This window comes from Salpingoeca rosetta (assembly GCF_000188695.1).
Source record: "Salpingoeca rosetta unplaced genomic scaffold supercont1.11, whole genome shotgun sequence".
Classification (NCBI taxonomy): domain Eukaryota; class Choanoflagellata; order Craspedida; family Salpingoecidae; genus Salpingoeca; species Salpingoeca rosetta.
The window spans coordinates 1,645,696-1,664,779 of record NW_004754923.1 but is presented as its reverse complement, the minus strand read 5'-3'; the positions used below and the strand labels follow the sequence as shown (position 1 = coordinate 1,664,779).

Below are 19,084 nucleotides of genomic sequence, written 5' to 3'. Positions count from 1 at the left end.
GTGTGTGTGCCTTGCGGTCGAAACACTCGGGGCTTTCTGTTTCTGTCTCTCTCCGTCTCCCTCCCTGCCTCTCTCTGTCTGTGTCTGTGTCTCCCTCTCTCCCCCCCTCTCTCTGTCTCTCTCTCTCCTTCCTGCTCTGCGCTTGTCTGTGTGCATCCTCTCAACGCCATGCTGTGCCTGCATGTACTGGTATTGCAGGCCAACGGCCCCCACACATTGGCTTGAAGAAGTGGAAGAAGATGCAGGAAAAGCGCCAGCGCCGCCTCGCGACAGAGGTGAAGCCATTCATCCACGCGATGCGTGCTGCCAAGCGTGGTCACCTGCAGCAACACGCGCCCTCTGCACATGCAGCACACGGCATACATCGTGCCCATGTCTCACCGCCCATGTATCACACCCGCGCGCACACACACACACATACACACACGCAAACGCACACACAAACACACACACACACACGTACACATGCACACGCGCATCCACACGCACACGCACACACGCACACGCACACACGTACACATGCACACACGTACACATGCACGCACGCGTCCAGGCTGCGCGGCGGCGGCAAGAGGAGGAGCGGCGACGACGAGAGGAAGAGGAAAAGGCGGCAGCGGATATGAGGGAGGCCGAGACGAGGGAGGAGGAGGAGAGAAAGGCCGAAGAACAACAGCAACTGGAGGAGCAGAAGAGGAAGGAGCAAGAGGAATACGAGGCCATCAAGGGCATGTTTGTGATGGAGACAGAGGGATCGCAGGCAACGGAGATCCAGGACGAGTCACAGAGTCTGCTCACGGACTTTGTCAACTTCATCAAGGAGAAGAAGGTCGTGTCGCTGGAGGACCTGGCCACGCACTTTGACCTGCGCACACAGGAGGCAATCAACCGCGTCAATGCGCTTGAGAGCATGGGCTGGCTCACGGGCGTCACAGACGACAGGGGAAAGTACATCTACGTCTCAAAGGAGGTGCGTCGTGTGTGTGTGTGTGCGTCTGTCTGTGTGTGTGTGTGTGTGTGCGTCTGTGTGTGTGTGTGTGTCTGTTCGTTCGTTCGTTCGTTCGTTCGTTCGTTCGTTCGCTCGCTCGTTCGTTCCCTCGCTCGTTTGTTTCTTTGTTTGTTTGTTAGTTAGTTCGTCAGTGAGCGAGTTTGTGTGCGTTTTCGTGCGCCCTCGTGCGCACATGCAATCTCGGGATCCTGCACACCCCTGCACCCGTGTCCTCCTCCCCGCCGCCCAACAGCACAATGTTCACACCGCACATTGCCCCAACACCGCATTGGCAGGAGCTGGAGGGGGTGGCCAAGTTTTTGAAGCAGCGCGGCCGTGTTGCCATCGAAGAACTCGTCGAGAACTCCAACCGCCTCATCGCCCTCTCGTGAACACACACGCGCACGCGCGCAATGCCCCCCCCCCCCAATTTTACACTCACCACTCGCCCCTAACAATCGATCCCTTGTGTTGCATGGAACGGAGTGGCACTTGATAAACGGATTCCAACCTTTGACTGATGTTGACGGTACCTCCTTACACAGCGCAACACGCGCCCCACTTTTGTGTACAGCAGCAGCAACAACCAAACAAATACACACACACACACACACGCGCGCGCGCGCGCACACACACACACACACACGCACACACACACACACACAACCACTTGCTTGATCTCATTCACTCCGTTGATGCGCCATCACCACCTGTGCTGGCCCCGGATGCAACCGCCGTCATGGCAGCGTCGTACCCTTCACGCATCAGCGGCAGCAGCGCTTTGCGCATGTTGGAGAGCAGGTTCGGGAACAGGTGTTCCTGGTGGTGGTGAGTCGAGAAAGGAGGGGGGGGGGGGTGTTTGTGTTTGGGTGAGGTTGGGGCTTGAGGTGTACCAGGGGAAACCACTTGGAAGCACACGGCAGAACAACAACACAAACGGTGCACCATAACTAGAGCACAAACACACATAAACACATATGAACGTGCGCACGCACATACAGATACACATATACCCTCACACACACACATATACACTCTCACATAAACAGACACACACACACAGACACACACACACAGATACACAGATATACACAACACCTGTTGTGCGAGCATGGTCTTGATGCGGTATCGTTCCTGTGGTTCCTCAAAGCACGCTGGGCAGTTCTCCTGAATCACCGGCAGGCCATTGGCAACAGCAAATGCGCGCGTTTGGCGCTCGCGCACAAATGCAAGCGGACGAATGATCCGCAAATCCCCCTTGTCGTTCAAGTAGTGCGCGTTCATTGTGCGTAGCTTGCCGTTGTGAAACGCAGTCATGATGAAACTCTCTGCAAGGTCGTCAAGGTGCTGCCCAAGTGCAAGCACGTTGTACCCCTCGCGTCGCGCCACAGTGTACAGAATCCCGCCTGTGTTCAACAACACGAGACCACGTCATTTAGTAACGAGCAAGACAACTTTGACGAAGCGGAGCGAGGAAGCAGGACGCAGCTATGGGTTCAAACGACCGCGGTCCTAGACACACACACACACACACAGCGGGCGTGACTCACGTTTCATACGGGAGCACCAGGAGCAGATGGAGGACGGCTTGGTGTCCTTGGCGAGCTGCAGCAGGTCCTGCGTCTCAAAGAAGTACTCGACGCCAAGCTTCGCCAGGTACGCCTTGAGCGGGGCCGGGTCAAAGCCAGGGAAGTTTGGGTTCATGGTGACGGCGGCGAGCTTGAAGGAGATGGGGGCGCGGCGCTGGAGTGCATGCAGGCAATGGAGCAGCGTCAGGGAGTCTTTCCCTCCAGAGAGTCCGATCAGGACGCGATCGCCGTCGGTGATCATCGAGAACTGGCGGATGGCCTCGCCTGACGAAGATGAAGCAGGGAGGAGAGACGAGGGGAGAGTGGGAGAGTGGGAACAAGCTGGGTCTAACAAAAGCACACTGATACGCAAGCACACGGCACACGGCACACACGCACGCACGCACACACACACACACACACACACACACACACACACACACACACACACACACACACACACACACACACACAGAGCGCAGCACATCGCTTCACGTACCAATGGGCCTGAGGAGGCTCTTTGGGACTTTTGGCCAGAGTTTTGGGTCGGGGCGGGCGAGTTTGCTGCGCTTCGTCTTTGGTTCATCCTCCGATCTCTCGTGGCCGTCATCGTGGGTCAATGTCATATCCGTGCCTTTGGCCTTCTTGCCATCTGCTGGTGGTGTAGGTGCTGGTGGCGCACTGCTTGGGTTCCTGTGGTCTTCCGCTGCCTCCTTCGACGCAGTGCCGTTGTCAGTGTGGACACGATCGCCAGCACCATCAGCGCCATCATCACGGGCCGTCGACTCCTCCCCTGCTGATGCTGCTGCGTTGCGCGCGAAGGAGACCAGCGGGCACACGTCTGCTGCTGTATCCCCGACTCTCTTCCCCAAGAGATGAATCGTTCCATCATCTCCATCATCTCCATCATCCTCATCGCCACTGCTGTTTACAGCGCTCTGCTCCTCTCCTTCGCAGGCAAACCAGCGGAGGTGTGACTGCTCGGGTCCCAGGCCAACCACCATGTCTGGGTCAAGATCCGGCTGTGTGAATGTGCGTGCATGTGCATGCATGTGCGTGCATGTGTGTGACCGTGTGTGAATGTGTGTGACCGTGTGTGAATGTGTGAGCGAATTCTTGCGCGTCCGTGCGCTTGCCGGCACATGAACGTCAGTGACAAGCCGACACGATGTTCAAGTATGTACCACATGCAAGAGCCACCTCGATTCTCGGTCGTGCTCACCGTGATGGGCTGCTTCCTTCCTTTGCAGAGTTGCGCCGCATCATCGACGAGCTCTTGCAGCGACTGCGCAGGCAGAGAATGGTGATGAGGACACGCATGAATATTGACCAGCTCCAAACGCAGGCACAGCCACAGCCACGACCACAGCCACAGCCGCGCCCACAACTGCAGCTACAGCAACGACCACGATCAGACTCGACAACTCATTGCCCCCCTCGAGGCACACGCACACACCTTGGTGTGGGGCAACCGCTGTGCCATCCTGTCTGTGTTCCGCTTGAGGGAGCCCACCTCGACCTTGCTGCCCGTGGTGAAGGAGAGGTCGTGCAGCCAGAGCCGGTGCGGCGACGTCTTGCGCAGCGACTTGTGGCGATACTCGCCTACACACGCACGCGGTATGTATGCAGGCACAGATGAGCAATGAGGGCTGGTAGGAGAAATGGAACAGGAGCACAGTAGCTTGCTCGCAGCAATGACACGGAACGGAAACCAATTGACATTCGTGTAGATGTGTCACAGAACAGCACACTTGTCCATGCCAACAACAACAACAACAACAACAACAACAACAACAACTTAAACAACAACAACAACAACTTAAACAACAACAACAACAACAACAACAACAACAACAACAACAACAACAACAACAACTTAAACAACAACTTAAACAACAACAACAACAACAACAACAACAACAACAACAACAACAACAACAACAACAACAACTTAAACAACAACAACAACAAAACTTAAACAACAACAACAGCAACAACAACAACAACTTAAACAACAACAACTTAAACAACAACAACAGCAACAACAACTTAAACAACAACTTAAACAACAACAACAACTTAAACAACAACAACAACAACAACAACTTAAACAACAACAACAACAACAACAACAACTAAACAATAACTTAAACAACAACAACAACAACAACAACTTAAACAACAACAACAACAACAACTTAAACAACAACAACAACAACAACTTAAACAACAACTTAAACAACAACAACTTAAACAACAACAACTTAAACAACAACAACAACAACTTAATACAACAACAACAACAACAACAAAGCGTGCAGCCACATGCACTGCGGTGTTGAAGGCGCACCCGAGTCGACGTAGAATGTGTAGTCCTGCAGGAAGAGGTGGCCGTGGTCCGCAACGAAGCGGATGGCAGATATGAGCCCATCCGTCTGCGCATCGGTCCAGTAATACGGGACGGAGACGCGGACAAACCCCGGGCGAAGGATCTCGCGTTTGGCGATGAGGGCCGACTCAATCGCCTCGGCATCGTTCTCGCTGATGTGAAGCAGGTCGTGGCCATATGGACCCGCGCACAGGCACCTGCGGTGGCAGCGGCAGCAGGGTGGTGCCAGTGGCAGTGGTGGGATAAGTCAGACCCGCAAGGAACATGTGTGACAGAGAGAGTGTGTGTTTGTGTGCGGACACAGAGACATGCAGGAGAAGGCGTGCAAACACAGGGCATGTACGAACGAACATGGTCAGCAGCGCACGCACAGACACCAATGCGAACGCACCCGCCCCGGCACTGAATGCCGAACAAGTCGTTGAGGAGGACTGTGACGAAAGACCAATGCAGGAATTTGGGGGACTGCGGATAGCGGATCATGAACGAAAACACCTGGAGTTGCAACACCACACGCACGGATGATGGCGTGGTCAGCGAAGTGAGCGCACGGTATTTCAATAAGACAGAAGGAAGGGTGTGTGTGTGTGTGTGTGAGTGAGTGAGAAAGTGAGCGAGAAAGTGAGTGAGAGAGTGAGGGAGTGAGTGCGAGACAGACAAGTACGCACGCACGCACACACACACACACGCACACACAACAACAACATACATGTGCAAAAACAGACAACTCACGGGCAGGCGTTGTGCGTGTGGATGGCCGAGGACGTGGATGCGGGGATGGGATCCAAGTGCAGACTGCACGCGCTGAGCAATGGCCTGCTCCCGCTCCCGAATGCGCGGTGTGGCAGCAGCGGCCTGGTATTGGAAGACGAGCCCTGCCCTGACGGCACCGATGATATTCGGGGTCCCGCCCTCCTCCCGCTCCTCGGGCGACTCGAGGTACCTACATGATGGTGGCGGTGGCGGGGTTGATGATTGATGGTGGGGGGGGGGTTGCGGGCGGGAGTGGGGAAGCATCACGAGCAATGAACAAACAAACAAACAAACAAACAAACAAACAAACATGCCAGCAAACAAACGCACACCAGAGACACACGCAGCGCAACACACAACACACATCACACATCACATCACATTACACACGCACCAACCTGTGTTTGGTGCGGGAGACGTAGAAGACGGTGCCGCCGCCAGGAACGGCCGGGGCGGAGGCGGCGATGAGGTCGCGCTTGGCAATGAGGATGCCGGGGGTTGAGGGGCCACCGGGGAACTTGTGCGGCGACAGGAACACCGCGTCTTTGGCAATGAGGTGCGGCGCAAGGCCAGGCACTTTCGGGTTCATGTCCACTGGACACATGAAAGAAGGAAGGGTGAAAACAAACAGGGGGCGGGAGAGGGCACAATGAGGGATGGCAGGCGTCAGTGCGACGACTGATCGAGAGGCAACCTGTTTGGAACAACGCACACACATACACACGCAGACATGCACATGCACGCATACATGCACATGCATACATACATGCACATGAACGCATCCATGCACATGCACGCATCCATGCATGCACACAGAATGGGCAGCATGTATCATCAAGTCCATCTGTACAGTTCTGATGATGTCTCCCTCCCACTCTCGCTCCCTTCTGCATCACACACGCGGCCTCACACGTATTGCGCACACCTTGGACGTGGGGCCCAGCAGCAGCGTAGTCCCAGCACGCAAGACAGCCGTGCTGGTGCAGCAATACAGTGATGCCGTCCACATCCTCCATGATCCCAGTCACGTTTGACGCCGCAGAGAAGGAGCCCACCTTCATGCGCACGTGCGCGAATCGGGCAATTGCGGACCTGAGGTCGTCCTGGTCCGTCCGGCCATCAGCACCCGCCCGGATGCGCACCACGCGCACTGGTGATGGTGGTGATGGTGGTTGTGTGGGTGGGAATGTATGTGTGTGAATGTGTGTGTGTGTGTGAATGTGATATTGCGTGTGCGCGCGCGTGTGTGCGCGTGTGTGTTCTGTGAGGGTATGTACATCAGCAAACACAATGTGCATGTCATCAGCAGGTGGTACATTACACGTCGCATGACACCCCCCCCCTACACACACAACACATGACGCACCATGTGGCAGCTCAGTCCAGGGCAGGATGTTTGAGTGGTGCTCCATCGGACCAACAAACACGACGCCATGCACGTCATCACCGGCGTCCACACTATGGGGTCGTTGTTCTTGCCTCTCGGTTGACTCGGACGCTGGCGTGACGGTCTCTGCTGCAAACCCACTTGCTTCGCCATCCGTATGTGTTCTGCTGTGCAGCTGCAAGAGCGTATGGTCATGAGAACAACACACGGCCGGAGGGGGAGGGAAACTCGATGAACTTGAAGCATGAAGGTGGCGTGTTGATGGAGGTTGACCAGACTATGCGCAGTCTGACATGGGCGAATACACACACACACACACACACACACACACACACACACACACACACACACACACACACACACACACACACACACACGCACACACACACATGCACACACATGCACACACACACACGCACACGCACACACATGCACACACATGCACACACACACACACACACTGACACAAGCAACCAGCGCACCAGGACGGACTGCTGGTCCCGGAATACTCGAGAGCAGCCGGGGAACGAGCACTTGAACGCTGGGGCCTCTCCATCCTTGCTGCTGTGTTGCTCAGCCATGGTCTTGGCGAGAATGGAGGCCAGCTTGTGAACGGCGCCAGTACACCCCGTCCCAGCGAAGATGAGAACATCTGAGCGTGCAGCAGCAGAGGTGCGAGTGCAAGATAAGATGGGCCGTCAAAGAACGCTGATGGCCAGCATCTGCATTGGCACACGCAAACGATGTGCAACACGCACACACACACACACACACACACACACACACACACACACACACACACACACACACACACACACGTGCAACTAACACAGACACACATGCACATACATGCACACACACACATGCACATACATGCACACGTAGATGCACACAGATACAGCTACACACACAGACGCACACACAGACACACACACATGCACGCGCACACATGCACACACCTGCGTCTGTTGCGTTGGTGCAATTCTTGATGAGCTGCCTGGCCTCCTCAACAAACTGGGTGGTCTGGCGCCCACACGCCGAGGCGCCCGAGTGTGTGTTGCCGTAGAGGGGCATAACGTGGGACATGATCGTGTCCTCAATGCTGCGAAGGCTGCGGCCAGAAGCAGTGCTGTCCGCATACACGAGTTTCCTCTCCCCATATGGCGTGGTGATGCGGTAGTCGGAGCCGACCATGTCATTGCGCACAAACTCAGCAAAAGCGTCAAAGTCAGAGGCGGTGGACGCGTGCCCCAGCTCCTCTTTGCCTGGGTCAGCCACGTCCGAGCCCCATGCCCGCGACGCAAACCTCGCTTCACCGCTCATCACGTGCTGTGTGCTGTTGTTCGTGGTCCTTCCTTCTTGTTTGCACGTGGTTGGTTGTTGGATTTATTGTGATGCTCTTCGATGATGTGAGTTTCCACTGCTTCCATCCGTGAGCTTCCACTTCTTCCGTCTGTGCTCTTCCATGCTGCTTACTTTGTGTTCCATGCTACTTACTTTGTGTTCCATGCTACTTACTTTGTGTTGTTGTTGTTGTTGTTGTTGTAACAATGTAACGATGCTGAGTGTGTGCCGATGATGAACGACAACACAGCACTCGAAGAATCTTCAGGCAAGATGGAAGAAGGGGGTAGGCAAGAGGGGATTGCTTATGTCAACGCACACACACGCACACGCACACACACGTCCACAAATGAGATTCGTTATCTCCTGCCTCTCGCTGTTGCCTCTGCTGCTTCTTCGTCATCTCTTCTCACGTCTCCAAGTCCCCAATCCACAATCAAGGCTCTTTCATCCCACGACCTACCACCACCACCACTACCACTGTCACTGTCGCTGCCACCATCACCATCGCTACCAGGGGCAACAATCCCCGCATGCAACGCCCTCTCGTCCCTCGGCTCCCCTCCCTCCCGCTCGTCCTGTCCTCGCGTTGTTGCAGCAGCATAGATGGCTGGGCTCAGCGCCAGCACTAACGTCACGGGCGCAACCCCAACAGAGGTCCCGCTGTCAATGTAGATGAGCGTGGGCAGCCGGCTGTAGTCTGTGAGCGTGATGTTCAGCGCGTGCGCGATGGGCGCCGTGATCCACCCACTCACAGAGTCGCCAAAGTCCAGGAACGAGAGCACGAGTGCGTAGATGAGCCCGCCGTCGGCGCGCGTCGGGTGCGGACATGCGCGCGTGGCAACAGTCAGGAACGCAAGCATGGCCACCTGGCTGGCCGTGCCCGTGATGAGGGTGCACGCGCACGCGTACGCGAGCTCCGGGGCCGTGCGTGCAGGGATGGAGCCCTGCACGAGGGGCACAAACAGGAGCTGGGCAAGGGCCGCGGCGACGAGCGAGCCCACCAGCGTAACCAGCAGCGGCCGGCCGCGCGTGGTGCCAAACAGCTTGAAGTACAGGGCGCTGCCAACAAGGCGGCTGCCCGAGGCAACAATGTTGATGGCCTGTGGATAGCAGGGGTGGTCGGCCCACTGCGCATAGTACCAGGAGGTGATCTGGGTGGAGGAGGTTGGTGTTGCGTACACGGCAAACAGGACGAGCGCGGGCCACACGCCGCTGATGCCGCTGAGGAGCCGCACAGATGGGCGGGTGATGGCGGCATACACAATGGCGGCGGCAATGACAACATCCACGGCAAGCACCCCGGCAAGCATGTCGAGCCAGCGACGATGGGACATGATGTCTTTCAGGGCGCTCCACGTGAGGAGGAGCAGCACGCCCGGGATGGCCAGCTGGAAGATGGGGAACCGCCGGCCGCCGCCGCCGTGGTCAGTGGCAGCCGGGGTGTGAGCATGCGTGGCAGTAGGCGCGGTTGGTGTGGACGGGGTTGATGTCGTGTGCCCAGCGTGATGGAGCTGATGGTCGTGGAGCTGTCGCTGATGATGGCGATGCAACAGCGGCACTCGATCATCCTGCCCACCGTCGATCTCCTCCTCCTCCCTCTCTTCCTCCCCCTCTTCCTGCAGCCCAATGCTTGCAACGGCCGGCTGGGGCGACCACAGCTTGCCCTCCCCAGAGTTGAGGGAGCCCAGGGGTGCTGGCAGCGCAGGTGCTGGTGATGTGCGGCGCGGCGTGTGCGGCGACGAGGGTCGCCGGTCTCGCTTTGGGGACGGCTCTGGCAGAAACAGGGCGCACAGCACTATGGCGAGCGGGAACGCGGCAGTCGCTGCCAGCACGTTTCTGGTGCTGGCGGTGGCGGCGCCGTGGCGGGTGCACGGGTAGAGCGGCATGCCAATGAGGAGCGCGAGGATGGAGGAGACGGCTCGCACGCCAGCAACTGCGCTCTGGATGTGGCCGACGTTGGCGCCGTTTCGACCCGCGTAGTCCAGCATGGTCAAGTCTGCGATGATCTCCGTGCAGGCGTTGGCGGCGGTGCGGGCGAGCGTGACGGCAAGCGCACCGGTTTGCGAACGCACGACAAAGGCGACCATCAGGTACGTGCACGCGCTGATGATGCCGCTGATGACCATGTACGGCTTTCGCCGGCGCCCGTGGATGGGGAACGACTCCGAGATCCACGCATACAGCGGCTTGAGCGACCACGGAATGAAGATGGTGGCGTAGAAGGTGGACTGTGCGCTGGGCGACACGTGGATGTCGTTCTGCAGCCACGACTCAAACGCGGTCAGTGGGAAGGCCTCCACAAGCCCGTTCAGGATGTACACCATCAACAGCGCCCAGTGCAGCCCGTTGAGGCGCGCCTGCGTCTGCCGCACGACACCGCGCACCCACGCCACCAAGGACACGCTCATCTTGTGTTCATCTGGTGCCTGCTGTTACCCCGTGTTGCAGTGGGATGGCAGGCAAGGCGCAAGGAGCAGCGTTGGAGGAGAAATAATGGACACACACCTTCAAACGCATCGCAACAACATCAGAAATGTGTGCTGCAAGGCATTCACTGAATTCAGTGTGTGTGTGTGTGTGTGTGTTTGTGTGTGTGTGTTTTGAGTGTTTATTGGGGAAAACTCGCTGAAATCTTACACTGCTCCCGGCGCTCAAAGATGGGGAAGGCAATCGCGGCAAAACAAAGGGCAGCGGTGCGTATGGGTGAATGTGTGTGAGAGCACGCGCCTCATAGACAGAAAGAAAAGTGAATCAATAGTGTGTGTGTGTGTCTGTCTGTCTGCCTGCCTGTCTGTGTGTGTGTGTGTGTCTGTCTGTGTGTGTGTGTGTGTCTGTCTGTCTGTGTTTGTCTGTCTGTGTTTGTCTCTCTCTCTCTCTCTCTCTCTCTCTCTCTCTCTCTCTCTCTCTCTCTCTCTCTCTCTCTCTCTCTCTCTCTCTCTCTCTCTCTCTCTCTCTCTCTCTCTCTCTCTCTCTCTCTCTCTCTCTCTCTCTCTCTCTCTCTCTCTTTGTTGTCTGCTCTGACAGCAGTCAAAATCCCAACGCCCACATGCTCCCCTCCTTGCAACCACACCAATCAACCAATCATTTACTTGCTCGTTGAAGAACACCAACAACAACAACAACAACACAGGCAGTGTCGACGCGTGAGGTCGGCGCCCAGCATATCGACCACCACGCATCAAACCGCAACGTCATCATCACCGCCGCCGCCGCCCTGCACGCGCATGCGCGTGTGTCAATAGCCATCAGATGCGTCCCGCGCGCGTGCCCGCGCCACCCTTGAAGCACCGCCGTGTGTCGCTGTTGCCGCGGTGGCCGAGCTGTTGCTGGGGTTGGCGTTATGCAGCTTGTTCTGCAACACAGCTGCATTCAGCAGCAGCGCCTGCGCGCGCGCGCGTGTGTGTGTGTGTGCGTGTGTGTGTGTGTGTGTGTGGTGAAGGCGTGCGGGGTATCAAGGCATCAAGAGGCACAGTGTGTGCGTCATGTGCACGAGTGTTGTGGCGAGGCGAAAAGGAACGCGGGCGGTTGGTTACCTCCGCTGTGCGTTGGAAGCGCTGCATCACTTGGATGCCACGATCAACAGCGTGCTGGCGAGGATCTCTCTCAACAGCACACAGCACCTGCACACACACACATGCGGGGTGAATGCGGACGTACACGACGTACACAAAGAACAAACAGTGATCATCAGGCACATTGCGCCAGCACTTGTGTGTGTGTGTGTGTGTGTGTGTGTGTGTGTGTGTGTGTGTGTGTGTGTGTGTGCAAGTACGGCTGAACCTTGCGGTCGCTGTCGATGCGGGCGCTCAGCTGGTCGTCAGCAATGACGCGCGCAAGCTCGTCTTCCAATGCCTGCAAGCAAGCAAATCATTGCGGAAGGGGAAGGGAACCAAGTGCAATGACGACAGAATGGAGCGGTGGGCAACATCATCACAAAAGGCCAACGGCACACAGACGCGTGCACGTGTGTGTATGTGCGTGAATATGTATGTGTGTGTGTGTGTGAGTGAGTGAGTGAGTGAGTGAGTGAGTGAGTGAGTGAGTGAGTGAGTGAGTGAGTGAGTGAGTTAGTGAGTGAGTGAGTGAGTGAGTGAGTGAGTGTGAGTGTGTATGTGTATGTGCGAGCTATTGTGCGTGTGCACATGCGTGCGTGTGTGTGATTGTGTTGTCATAGCATTGGGCGTTGTGGCCTCACCTCCGTGGTGGTGTCGAAAGCAGCGGCCATGGCAGACAGTGTCACGTTCTTGAATGGCGAGAAATACTGCAAAAATAGACGATGAGTTGGGGGGGGGGGGAGAACGTGCAGGCCACAATGCGTGAGAGAGCGTGTGAGGCGAACAACGATGATAGCCGTGAGCAAGACAAATAAAAACAAGAACAAGAACAAGCACGAAAGAGCAGACAAGAGCTCCAAAAACCACAAAGTCAAGCGTAAGCGCACGCACACAAATAAAAACAAAACCACAACAAGACCAAGAGCACCAGCACCTGGTTGAAGGCGCGGATCCTGATCTGGCCGAGGAGATGATCCACGCACGGAAACAGATACAAGTCCGCATACAAGTCGTTCTGAAGTTCGTACACGCACACATCACAGACACACGCACGCATACATGTGCACGCAATGCCCCACAGATGTCTTGGGGTGAGGATGTGCGTATCAGGGTCGCTGGGTGTGTTCAGGGTTCATCTGAAACATCAACACTGCAGAGCGCACCTTCAAGTTTGTGATGAGCTCTTGGCACTTCTTGAACTTGGATGCGTGGAAGCACTGCGCAAGCGTGCGCACGAGCCCGCTCGCCTCCAAAAACGACTGAAACTCCCTGCACCCATCACACACACACACAAACACACGGCACACGCAAGAGCAGCGCCAACCACCACCATCACCACCGCCGCACGCACACAGCCAAAGCAGGCACAGAGACACCAGAACGCGAGTGAGCAGCTGGTGTGCGGATTGACACGGAGGCGCGCCGCCTCTTCCACCGTACCAATACGCGCAGCCAACAGCAGCAAGGGGAGACTAAGTGTGCGCGCTGCGCAATGTGTGACACGCACGCGTTGAGGATGAGGTTGTCCTTGATGTCGTCACGGCTCATGGACGCAAGACAGCACAGGGTCGCGTACGTCGCCACGTTGCTCGGACTCAGCAGCTGTGCACATGGCAGGCGCAGCGCGGGATATGTGTGTGTGTGTGTGCACGGTGAGCAGGTGGTGGGCATATGGGTGGCGATGTGAGGTAAGCCAAGGGCGCAGTAAACAAGACACACACACACAGACACCCGCACACACACACACACAATGGGCAAAGGTTTGGGAAGGTGCAGCGCACCATGACTTCCTCAAACTGGTCGTTGAGGGTGAGCTTCAAAAAGGCGTTTGCAGCGTCCCTGTACTGCTTCCTGTGCATGTACGCCAGCCCTAAAACGCACACACACACACCACACACACACACGCACGCACACACACATATATAACCACATATATATAAAACGACAAGGGGAAGGGGGTGAGGTGCTGATGGTGTGGAGCAGCATGTGAGCGGGGGGGGAACATCACGGCAGTGGCGCAGGAGGGAGGGTGTGTCGATGGTGCACGCGACGAAGACGCACCTGTACAGCACAGCATAGTGACATTCGCACTCTCCTGTCATGGTGGAGGTAGGGACACGTGCGCACGTTTGTGAGAGGACCAAAGGGGCAGAATGAACCCCAGAGCACATCTGCCCAGGCATGCACATGGACAGCTGACAGCAGACAAGCGCAGAGACAGAGAGCCACACGGAGACAGAGACGGAGACGGAGACAGACAGACAGACAGACAGACAGACAGACAGACAGACAGACAGACAGACAGACAGACAACACACACACACACAAGCAAACAAACAAACAAACAAACAAACAAACAAACAAACAAACAAACAAACAAACAAACAAACAAACAAACAAACAAACAAACAAACAAACAAACAAACAAACAAACAAACAAACACAAACAAACAAACACAAACAAACAAACACACACACGTTGAACTGTGTGCTGAGGAGCTCGCGGTGGCGCGGGGCGTATGCGAGGATGCCATCAAAATCGCCGTCAGCGAGAAGAACAAGCAGGAGGCGACTCAGCACAAACGACAGCGAGTCTGAGTGCGGCAAATAGTTGCGCGCATACAGCAGCGCCCGTCGCGCCTCCCTGTACACACACACACACACACACACACACACACACACACACACACACACACACACACACACACACACACACACACACACACATACACGCACACGCACATTTGGAAGGGGAGTGGGGATGTGAGGTGACGGGACTCACACATGCGGGCATGCATCTCAGCAGGGCGTACATGACTGGCATCGAATCACAACAAAAGCGGCAGCGGTCACGGTGGCAGAAGTAGTCACCGCACACACACACACACACACACACACACACACACACACACACACACACACACACACACGCGGCGTAGTCGATTTGGTGCAGTGCAAGGTTTTGATTGTGCGAAATTAGACCAGCGCAGGTAGTGCTAAACACAATCTTATGTCAATGACTTCATCAGGTGATCTCAATAAGCGCCTCGATGTTTAGATCTACGCGCTAATCATGTGGCTATGGAGAAAGACTGACCATGTTGCATCGCCACGTCTCCATTCACATCGATAGTGTCCTCTGATGCTTGGGGCACTCGCGGACGCAATCAATTGTTTCATAGAGGGCTTCATGCCGGTGCACTATGGTACGCTCAGGTGTGGCTGCTATACTGCCTCAAGCAAAGATGATCGTTTGGTGTCAGGTATGGTCACTATTTACTCGCCATGCCATACGCCTACCCTCTAGCTGGGAGCGGCCCCGAGAGATGGCTCGGCATGCGACACACACACACACACACACACACACACACACACACACACACACACACACACACACACACAAGCACATGCGTGCCTTTTCCTTGACGCGAAGGGACTTTGCGTCGATGAGCGCCTCGCTGGGCATGCCGCTGGGATATGGTTCGTTGTGGTCCACGCTGCAGCCGGGAGGTGGAGGATGAACGGGTGAGAAGGCGATTTCACGTGCAAAATGGTGCATGGGTGTGCGAGTGCTGCACTGGCTCGTCAACGGACAAAGAACGCACGCACACTTGTCGACAGACACACACACACACACACACATGTGCATGAACGCAAACACAGCACGCACCAAGCAGCACGAAGGAGTTTGACAATCTGTCGCTGCATGCCAACGTCCATGCATTGGCGCGAAACCTTCTCTGCCACTCTGTCGATGGGACATGACATAAGTCATGCGCGGTGCAACCATGAATTTGGCGTTGGAAGCAGCGCCACGAAGAGAGAGAGTGTGTGTGTGTGGGGGGGGAGGAGGGGGGAGAAGAGTGCGTGAGTGGGCAGAGTGTGTGAGCGAATGGGTGAGTGAGAGGTGTGAGCGTGTGAGATGGGGAGAGAGAGAGAGAGAAAGAAAGAAAGACATGTCCACACAGACACAAACACAAACACACAGCCGCACAGACACAGAGACACAGACACACAAGTGTCTCCGTTTTACTTGAGCGCCTTGAGTCTTGCTTGTGGGCAGTGTTCCGCAATGTGAAGTAGACGAGCCAAGCATTGTGACTCTATGTACTGTTCTGGGAACTCCTCAACAGCCTGCATACCAGTAGGGCATTTGGCGGTCGCTGTGAGGCACGCTCATTTCCATTCAAGCACACAAAGCACACAAGCACACACACACAAACGCGCAGACACAGAGAGAGACACGCACACACGCACGCATACAAAGTACGTACGCACATGCACACAGAGCACAGATGCACACACACACCCACACACCCACACGCACCAGTGTGCAGTTGGGGATGATCATGCGCTCCTCGGCCACGTCCATCGGGGCCGGCCCGCCTGTTGCGTTGTGCACGTCGTGCGTGCATGGATGCGTTTGTGAACAAGGGTCTCCGTGAGCTGGGTGTTGAGAAAAAGAGCGTGCTCTTCCCTCACTGCCCCTTCTCCTTCTCGCTTGTCTTTGTCCGCCCTTCCCATCATACCACCATCCCGCACCAACGCACCTTGGCTGTCTCGCTGCGCTTGGCTCATATCTGTTCGCTGCGTTGCTGAAAGTTTGAAAATAACAACATCAGCCAATTTTCCACGCAACTGGCTGCACAGTTATCCCAACGACGACGCTCACACTCCCCGTCTCTGCCTGTCTCTGTGTCTCTTCCACCCCCTCACTTCGTCTCTCTCTCTCATACGCACGCACTCACGCACACACTCCCCGTCTGTCTCTGCCTGTCTCTGTGTCTCTTCCACCCCCTCACTTCGTCACACACACACACACACACACACACACACACACACACACACACACCGGTGAGATGAGCGCCACGTATCTGACCCAGTACCTGGCCACCTTTGAGGTGATTCCTGGGGATGTGCAGCGGCATCTCTCGCTGATCCGTCAACAAGACATGGACATTCAAGGTGGATGGGGGTTGGCTGCGTTGTTGCAGTAGTGGTGGTGATGGTTCACCTTTGGCTCTTGCCTTGTGGAGCGGTGCGATGATGCACCTGCAACCTGGCCGTGCGCTCTCTCACCAACGCACCCCTTCTGTTTGTTTGATCGTTGCTGCGAAAGGTGTCTTGCGTGAGGTCGAATCCTTGAAGCAGAAGCTCAGTGAGCCAACCACCATCGCCAAATTCCAGGTGTGTATGTATGTGTGTCTGTGTGCGTGTGTGTGTGTGTGTGGCCTTTGCCAGTCTGTTGTGCTTGTGCCGTGCGAGGAGGGCACCTGGCGTCTACAAGCTGGCGAGTGCTTGATCCACAGGTGTTGTTGTTCATACTGTCGTTGTTCGTGTTGCTGTCCTGGCGCGTGTTTGTGTACGTGTGACATGTGTACACTTGAACACAACAACAGGGTTGCGTGCAACGGTTGAAGGAGCTCAACGCAAGCAAGCAAGTGATCATCGATGACATCCAGGAACTCCTTGACCAACACAACAAGCTGCTGCAACAAGAGAAACAAAAATATCTCTCAGGCAACTACGCAAAACGTTCGTTGAAGAAGGGGAGGGGAGCATGCGTGCATGGATGGTGTGGTTCTTGCTGCATGAATACAGGGGCACACGTTCTTGCACAATCACACTGTCGCATGACGTGCGTGCGTGTGTGTTGGTGTGTGTGTGTGTGTGTTGGTGTGTGTGTTTGCTTGTGTGTTTGCTTGTGCACGCGTTCACACACACACACACACACACACACACACACACACACACACACACACACACCACCCACCCCACACACACACGCACACTCTCTCACACACACGCGCGCGCGCAGCGCGGGAGGAGAACGGGCCTCGCGCGTCGACAACTCAGGGAAGCAGCAGTGGCGCCAGCGGAACATCAGCAAAGCGGCGGGCGCGGCAGGAATCGCGACGGTCAAAGCAGGGCAAGACCAAGGACACAGCAAGCAGCAGCACCGGCAACGCAGCACCGGCAACGGCAGCAGCAAGCAGCTCACGTGCGTCTGCGAGTGGCGGGGCGGCGTCATCGTCCGGTGGCGGCGCGAACAAGACGGCAGCCGTCCCGGCGCCAGCAGTGGAGACAAGCGCGCCCACGCCGGCAGCACAGGCAGAGGCAAAGAAACGCAGCAGCAAGAAGGCCTCCAGGAAATCGTACGTGCTGCGGTGTCCATGCGTGTGTGTGTCTGTGTGTGTGTGTCTGTGTGTCTGTGTGTCTATCTGTCTGTCTGTCTGTCTGTTTGTCTGCGCGTTCCTTCACCTTGCCTCGCATTCACCACCTCACATCTTGCTCAATCCATTCCATCCCCCCCCCCTCCCAAATCCGCTGCCGTGTGCCAGGCGGAAGAAAGAGAAGGAGCAGGAGCAGCACTACTGCGTGCCCAACTGCACGGAGACCACGGGCGATATGGTGGCCTGCGACAACGATGACTGCCCCGGGGAATGGTTCCACTACCAGTGCGTCGGCCTCACCGCGGCCCCAACGTCAAAGAAGTGGTGCGTGCGCGCCTTTGTGTCTGATGCACTTGTTTGTTGTTTGTGCCACGTTGCGTTCCACCCGAAACACTTCAGCCCTCGCCCCCATGCGCATCCCATTTGCTCCCTTCCTAACTTGCCGTGGATGTTCAGCGACGCATGCACACACACACACACACACACACACACACACACACACACACACACACACACACACACACACACACAATGACACACACACACATACACACACAATGACACACACACACATACACACACACTTGGTGCTTGTCTTGGGCTTGGGGGGTTTGGTTCCGTTTACTCACGATGGGTGAAACTTGTTCTGTGCGCGCGTGGTGCTGTCCCTCTCGTCTTCACGTCAACAACATGTGTACACCCCATACAACCAACCATCCACCAACCGCACCCCACATCACCAACTGCAGGTTCTGTCCCGAGTGCCGACCAAGCATGGAGCGGCGCAGATGAGTTGCTGTCGATCCATTGTACTCGACCCATTCCTCTTCCTCCTTCTCTCTCCCATCTTCCATCGCCTCTCGTCTCGTTGCCCTTCGTTTCTCTTTCTCTTGCTTGTCCTCGCTTCCTTGCGTGCTCCACGTCCTCC

At 56.1% G+C, this 19,084-nt stretch overlaps 6 protein-coding genes across 6 annotated transcripts in view; 2 read left to right on the top strand and 4 right to left on the bottom strand.

Moving 5' to 3' along the window:
• Positions 1 to 1,502, top strand: part of PTSG_05069 (uncharacterized protein) — a 2,424-nt gene extending 922 nt beyond the window's left edge. The window contains exons 3-5 of the mRNA XM_004994331.1: positions 199 to 275; positions 554 to 967; positions 1,282 to 1,502. Coding sequence (XP_004994388.1) covers positions 199 to 275; positions 554 to 967; positions 1,282 to 1,377 — 587 coding nt within the window. The 3' untranslated portion in view covers positions 1,378 to 1,502. The remainder of the gene's footprint in view (positions 1 to 198; positions 276 to 553; positions 968 to 1,281) is intronic.
• On the bottom strand, positions 1,486 to 8,473 carry PTSG_05068 (PP-loop domain-containing protein). Its single transcript, XM_004994330.1, has 14 exons — positions 8,042 to 8,473; positions 7,565 to 7,734; positions 7,062 to 7,257; positions 6,621 to 6,845; positions 6,094 to 6,289; positions 5,675 to 5,885; positions 5,334 to 5,437; positions 4,904 to 5,139; positions 4,010 to 4,155; positions 3,776 to 3,838; positions 3,053 to 3,575; positions 2,536 to 2,838; positions 2,084 to 2,391; positions 1,486 to 1,804 (listed from the first exon to the last, which is right to left on the bottom strand). The coding sequence occupies exons 1-14, from the start codon at positions 8,403 to 8,405 to the stop codon at positions 1,670 to 1,672; spliced, it is 3,180 nt and encodes a 1,059-aa protein (XP_004994387.1). The 5' UTR covers positions 8,406 to 8,473; the 3' UTR covers positions 1,486 to 1,669.
• Positions 8,474 to 8,563: 90 nt separating this feature from the next.
• Positions 8,564 to 10,949, bottom strand: PTSG_05067 (uncharacterized protein). Its single transcript, XM_004994329.1, has one exon. The coding sequence runs from the start codon at positions 10,835 to 10,837 to the stop codon at positions 8,786 to 8,788; it is 2,052 nt and encodes a 683-aa protein (XP_004994386.1). The 5' UTR covers positions 10,838 to 10,949; the 3' UTR covers positions 8,564 to 8,785.
• A 549-nt stretch (positions 10,950 to 11,498) lies between these two features.
• On the bottom strand, positions 11,499 to 14,769 carry PTSG_05066 (uncharacterized protein; the record flags this gene model as incomplete). The annotated part of the gene is made up of 11 exons (XM_004994328.1): positions 11,499 to 11,811; positions 11,963 to 12,049; positions 12,210 to 12,281; positions 12,625 to 12,690; positions 12,918 to 12,998; positions 13,147 to 13,252; positions 13,491 to 13,585; positions 13,765 to 13,853; positions 14,045 to 14,078; positions 14,462 to 14,627; positions 14,726 to 14,769. 11 exons carry the CDS (start codon positions 14,767 to 14,769, stop codon positions 11,665 to 11,667), a joined length of 987 nt encoding a protein of 328 aa, XP_004994385.1. The 3' UTR covers positions 11,499 to 11,664.
• Positions 14,770 to 15,104: 335 nt separating this feature from the next.
• Positions 15,105 to 16,772, bottom strand: PTSG_12250 (uncharacterized protein; the record flags this gene model as incomplete). The annotated part of the gene is made up of 6 exons (XM_004994327.1): positions 16,534 to 16,772; positions 16,311 to 16,369; positions 16,017 to 16,117; positions 15,654 to 15,731; positions 15,385 to 15,480; positions 15,105 to 15,213 (listed from the first exon to the last, which is right to left on the bottom strand). Exons 1-6 carry the CDS (start codon positions 16,559 to 16,561, stop codon positions 15,105 to 15,107), a joined length of 471 nt encoding a protein of 156 aa, XP_004994384.1. The 5' UTR covers positions 16,562 to 16,772.
• Positions 16,773 to 16,811: 39 nt separating this feature from the next.
• Positions 16,812 to 19,084, top strand: part of PTSG_05065 (uncharacterized protein) — a 2,363-nt gene continuing 90 nt past the window's right edge. Inside the window, exons 1-6 of the mRNA XM_004994326.1 lie at positions 16,812 to 16,948; positions 17,103 to 17,170; positions 17,383 to 17,518; positions 17,802 to 18,138; positions 18,325 to 18,480; positions 18,906 to 19,084. The exon at positions 18,906 to 19,084 is cut by the window's right edge and continues 90 nt beyond it. Of these exons, the coding sequence (XP_004994383.1) occupies positions 16,843 to 16,948; positions 17,103 to 17,170; positions 17,383 to 17,518; positions 17,802 to 18,138; positions 18,325 to 18,480; positions 18,906 to 18,948 (846 nt within the window). The 5' untranslated portion in view covers positions 16,812 to 16,842 and the 3' untranslated portion in view covers positions 18,949 to 19,084. The remainder of the gene's footprint in view (positions 16,949 to 17,102; positions 17,171 to 17,382; positions 17,519 to 17,801; positions 18,139 to 18,324; positions 18,481 to 18,905) is intronic.

Coding starts and splice junctions, on each gene's coding strand:
- PTSG_05068 (XM_004994330.1), bottom strand. CDS start 8,405: ATGAGCGGTGAAGCGAGGTTTGCGTCGCGGGCATGGGGCTCGGACGTG. Junction 7,258..7,564: donor GGGACCAGCAGTCCGTCCTG/GTGCGCTGGTTG, acceptor ACGCTCTTGCAG/CTGCACAGCAGAACACATAC. Junction 6,846..7,061: donor CTGGACTGAGCTGCCACATG/GTGCGTCATGTG, acceptor CACCATCACCAG/TGCGCGTGGTGCGCATCCGG.
- PTSG_05067 (XM_004994329.1), bottom strand. CDS start 10,837: ATGAGCGTGTCCTTGGTGGCGTGGGTGCGCGGTGTCGTGCGGCAGACG.